General features: G+C 34.3%; 1 protein-coding gene across 1 annotated transcript; it reads right to left on the bottom strand.

The window, feature by feature from the left end:
• Positions 1–2,239: 2,239 nt before the first annotated feature.
• On the bottom strand, positions 2,240–3,794 carry LOC17881612. Its single transcript, XM_006288814.2, has 2 exons — positions 3,518–3,794; positions 2,240–2,782 (listed from the first exon to the last, which is right to left on the bottom strand). The coding sequence occupies exons 1-2, from the start codon at positions 3,721–3,723 to the stop codon at positions 2,578–2,580; spliced, it is 411 nt and encodes a 136-aa protein (XP_006288876.1). The 5' UTR covers positions 3,724–3,794; the 3' UTR covers positions 2,240–2,577.
• Positions 3,795–4,873: the final 1,079 nt, after the last annotated feature.

Below are 4,873 nucleotides of genomic sequence, written 5' to 3'. Positions count from 1 at the left end.
CTCGGTGGCGGACACATCTCTCTTTATTAAACGCCACGGTCATGACATTGTTTACATACTAGTTTATGTCGATGACATGCTAATAACAGGGAGCAGCACGGCGCTTCTCAGTGACATTGTCGCCTCCATTGCAGCTCGTTTCTCGCTCAAGGATCTTGGAGCACTGAAATATTTCCTTGGTATTGAGGCGACTCGTACTCCTGCGGGTCTTCACTTACGCCAACAGAAATATATTGTTGATCTTCTCACACGGACAAGAATGCTTCACGCTAAGCCCGTGCTCACTCCCATTTCGCCTACTCCTAAATTGTCTCTCCGTCTTGGTAAGAAACTCGATGATGCACGTGAATATCGAGCTGTTCTCGGCGCACTTCAGTATCTCTCCTTCACGCGCCCGGACATTGCGTTTGCTGTTAATCGCCTCTCTCAGTTTATGCATAGTCCCACCGATGAGCATTGGGTTGCGGTAAAACGCGTTCTTCGCTATTTGGTTGGAACACAAACTCATGGTATATTCATTCGGGTGAACACACCACTCTCGGTAACTGCGGTGTCCAGCCCTCTTTATGGATACTCCGATGCGGATTGGGCTGGTGACACCGATGATTTTGTGTCCACAAACGCCTATATTATTTACCTTGGCGGCAGTCCGATATCTTGGTCTTCCAAAAAGCAAAAAGGCGTCGCACGCTCATCCACCGAAGCTGAATATCGGGCTGTCGCGAATGCGGCTTCCGAGATGCGATGGATCACTTCTCTTCTTGCTGAGCTTGGTCTCACCTTGCCTACAGCTCCGGTCATATATTGTGACAATCTCGGTGCTACACACTTGGCTGCTAATCCGATATTTCATTCACGTATGAAACATCTTGCCTTGGACTATCATTTCATTCGTGATAATGTCCAGGCTGGTATCTTGCGGGTAGCACATGTTTCGACTCGAGATCAGCTAGCTGACCCTCTGACAAAGCCGCTGTCTGGTCCACGATTTCGAGATTTTGTGTCCAAGCTTGGAATCACCAAAGTTCCTCCAGCTTGAGGGGGCATGTAGGTGATGAATATGGAAAGGATAGATGAGTCTTTCATAATAACCTAGTCTCACTTGTATTCTCAGTATATATGTTGTAATAGCCTCATTTGTGAATATATCTTTGGACATTCTGTCTTATAGACATATCACAACTTTGGTCCAAAACGTGTTTTGTGAACATAATAATCCCCAAGTATGTTTAGGACTTGGTCTATATCAGACTTGGTCCGTTTGTTCCAAAAAGAGTGTGGATATATAGCACTTTTCCTTAATTCCTAGTTTATAGAAGTTTTATTCCACGTTGGTATTTCAGTTGTTGTAAGGAGTTGACCTCCAGTGTTTGTGTATACGAATTGCAAAAAAAGTAGATTTAATTTGTGTAAAAGTCACCGGTTCAGGTGCCGTTTGGAACGAGACTATATAACATGTTCTAGTTTCGGGTCTGCGGAAATATATGGGTTTTGGCTCAGAATCTCTTAGTTATTAATTTTTTTTATATATACAGTATATCGACCATGAACAAACTCTCTCACGGCTTGAGGGATCTTTACTATTAAATTTTTCACATAAAATAAAACAGTCGACCAAATTTGAGGTGTGAATCAATAGTCTAAATATAAGATTCTCTAAAAGCTAACGATGGTTGTTTTGTCAATAGAAACATAGTGCAATCATTTATTTACTTTGTGGTTTAGTTACTTTCTAATTAAAATATATAGTTAAAGATATTAATCTCATAGATTGATTATTGAGAAAATTTAGCATATTTTAAGTTTTTTTTTTTACAAAAATACCACAATTTATTTTATTTTTCCACAAATACCATAGACACAAAAAGTTGATTTTTGAAGGTGTAGAAATTTTTCATATGTATGGCTCGATTATTTTAATTAGAATATAGGTTTTAGGGGTAAGGTTTAGTGTTTACGATTTAAAAATTAGTTTTAAATATTCCGAAAACTTTGGAAGAAAATATATTTTAGCTGTATTTTTGAAAAAATAAAACTTATAATGGTTTTTAGTGATATTTTTGACAATTCCCCTTTATTATTTGATAATGACTCCAAACATCATTTTGAGACCCTAACCATGGTAAAGAAAGGTTTTAGATTTCAATAATGCTAACTAGTAGTAAAACTAAAACCATATCATTAACACCATATTAAGTTACTCGTTCTTACTCTTAATAATGAGCTATAAGATTCATACTGAATAAACCTACGAAGTACTTAAATCTCTCATACATGTCATTTACAGTGTGTAGTACTCTCAATAGTACACCAAGCAGTCTCATACCAATACAGTTAAACCTATGATCCTTCTTTGAGACTCCAACCTTAATTTTGATTGACGAGGATTGAGCAGGAAGCAAGAGCAGCGGGATAACGCGGAATTTTCTGTTGATATCGAAGCAAACAGATCCCGAAAACGCATAGACTGATATATGTATGTGACAGACAACACTAAGTATATATCCATCAACATAAAAGGATTTGTCAAGTCTTATCGAATACACGAATATGCAGAGCAGAGATTGAGAGAGCCATTCACTCGAATTGGTAGTGTTTATCAACAGCAACAGAGACATCCCAAGTGCAACTCATTCCTTTAGGGAAAACAACAAAGTCACCTGCTTCTATCTCTACACCTTCTTCTGATCCCTCAGGATACACTTTCACTTTCCCCTCTAGCAAATAACAAGTCTCCTTAGCACTGTAAGTCCATGGAAACTTGCTTGGAGGACAACCCCACCTGTGCAATGAAAAAACTCAACACTGAGAAACAGTACCTCTCTGAGCTTCTACTTATTACATTACAGTAGAGAGACAACAACAACAAAGAAAAAGCTAGAGACTTTCTTATCCGGGCAAGAAAAAGGTTTCAACTTTCAATTTCAGATGGATCAATTGATGAATCTGAAGATAGACCACAATTGCAAATGACTCTAAGCCATAAAAATTGAAACTTTTAGAAACTGTACCTATCTAACTTCAACATATGTCACAATCATGGAGACTGAACTCGACAAAAACAAACAAAGCTAGAGGCTTTCTTCTCTGGGCAACAGAAAAATCTAATTCTTTCAATATCAGACTCATCAACTGATGGATACTGATGAATCTGAAGATAGACCAGAGCTATTGCATATGACTCAATGCCATAAAAATTGACACTTTCAGAGACTCTACCGATCTAACTTCAACATATGACACAATCATGGAGATTGAATCCAACAAAAACAAACAAAGCTAGAGGCTTTCTTCTCCGGGCAACAAAAAAGACTAATCCTTTCATTATCAGACTCATCAACTAATGTAAAGATTGTGAAATACACCCACAAAACTAGAAACTAGGACTAATTTAGAAGCAGCAACAAAACAACGCTTAAGGCTTTTCTTCTCAGGGCAAGTAAAAGACTAAAACTTTCTGATTGATATATACATGAATCAATTGATGGAATTGAATGGAGATAAGAAGGGTATGTACTTGGGCCAATTACGAACACCAAGTTGGGTGAGTTTGGACTCAGGTGGGTTCTTCTCAACGGTGATGCCTAGTTTCTCAGTAGCCATAGACTCTGCTCTAATCGCAGCCATGGATGATGATGGTCTTCTTGAGTTGTAGATTTTGTTTGTGAGCACAAGCCGATGTGGATTGATACTTGTTAAATTCACAAGACCAACGCAGCCCATTTTGATACCTTGATAAGTTACACCTCTCACTATTTTTTGTTTTGTTTGCCCTTAAAATAAATTTGTTCTCTCTGATTATAAAAAACAACACAACAGAAACTCTATTTTGAATTTTTGATATTTTTTTCGTGGACCAATAATATGGTAATAACATATGATCCATTCATGCCTTATCTTTTCTGTTACATGTTTTTTTTTTTAATATTTTTATCTTAAAAAAAAAAAATTCTTATATTGAAGCATTTTTAACATAGAAATTTTGAATTATCTTGCGGGTAATATAAAAACAAAACATATACATATGATGATTATAAAGAATATTTTCTTAATATTAATGATAATTTTTTTTATTGATTATCTCTTTTTTTCTTGTCAACATCAAACTTATATAGATTAGCTCAAACAAGCCAATTAGGGGAACAATTGTTAACAAGGTTAACCGAATGCGGAAGCGCACGCACGTGCCAGGCTATTCGCTTTTACATTTGCACTTCTAAGAATAAGAGATAAATAAAAGGTAGAAATTTTTTTTTTGATTATCTCATTAAATTGTTCTATTAATATTTTCGAACATTAAAATTGACAAACAGTTCAGTTAGTATTGTTCGAAATCTTTGGAAATATGTTTGTCAAAAAAACTAAGGATATTTCTTATATATATATATATATATATATATATATATATATATAAATATATATAATACATAGTATCTATAGTATTAATTGGGGATCATTATTTGTCTTTGTAGCCAAACAAACTTGAAAAAAATATATTACAAAATATACAATTTCAAACCTATAGCCAAACACACTAAAAGACAGCAAAAAAATAAATTAAATAAATAAAAAATAAAAAACAAAAACTATCTGTATTTATGGAAATCATTTTAATTTTGTTACCATAAAAAATGGACAATTAAATTCGAAATTAAACATATGCAAACAGATTTAATATTAGTTATATATTTTAGAATATTTTTTGAAAACAATAATTTATATTTAAGAAAAATATAGATGAAAAAATATGTTTGATTATAAAAATACATATCATAAAATGTGTGAAATATACGACATAATTAATTATATCATCGAATTTTAAAAATATAATCTTAAAAAGTAGTTAAAAATATTTGAATAAATAATCTAAATT

This window comes from Capsella rubella, unplaced genomic scaffold (assembly GCF_000375325.1).
Source record: "Capsella rubella cultivar Monte Gargano unplaced genomic scaffold, Caprub1_0 scaffold_6, whole genome shotgun sequence".
NCBI lineage: Eukaryota > Viridiplantae > Streptophyta > Magnoliopsida > Brassicales > Brassicaceae > Capsella > Capsella rubella.
Note: the sequence above shows the minus strand (reverse complement) of the source record. Positions and strands in the feature narration are given on the sequence as shown.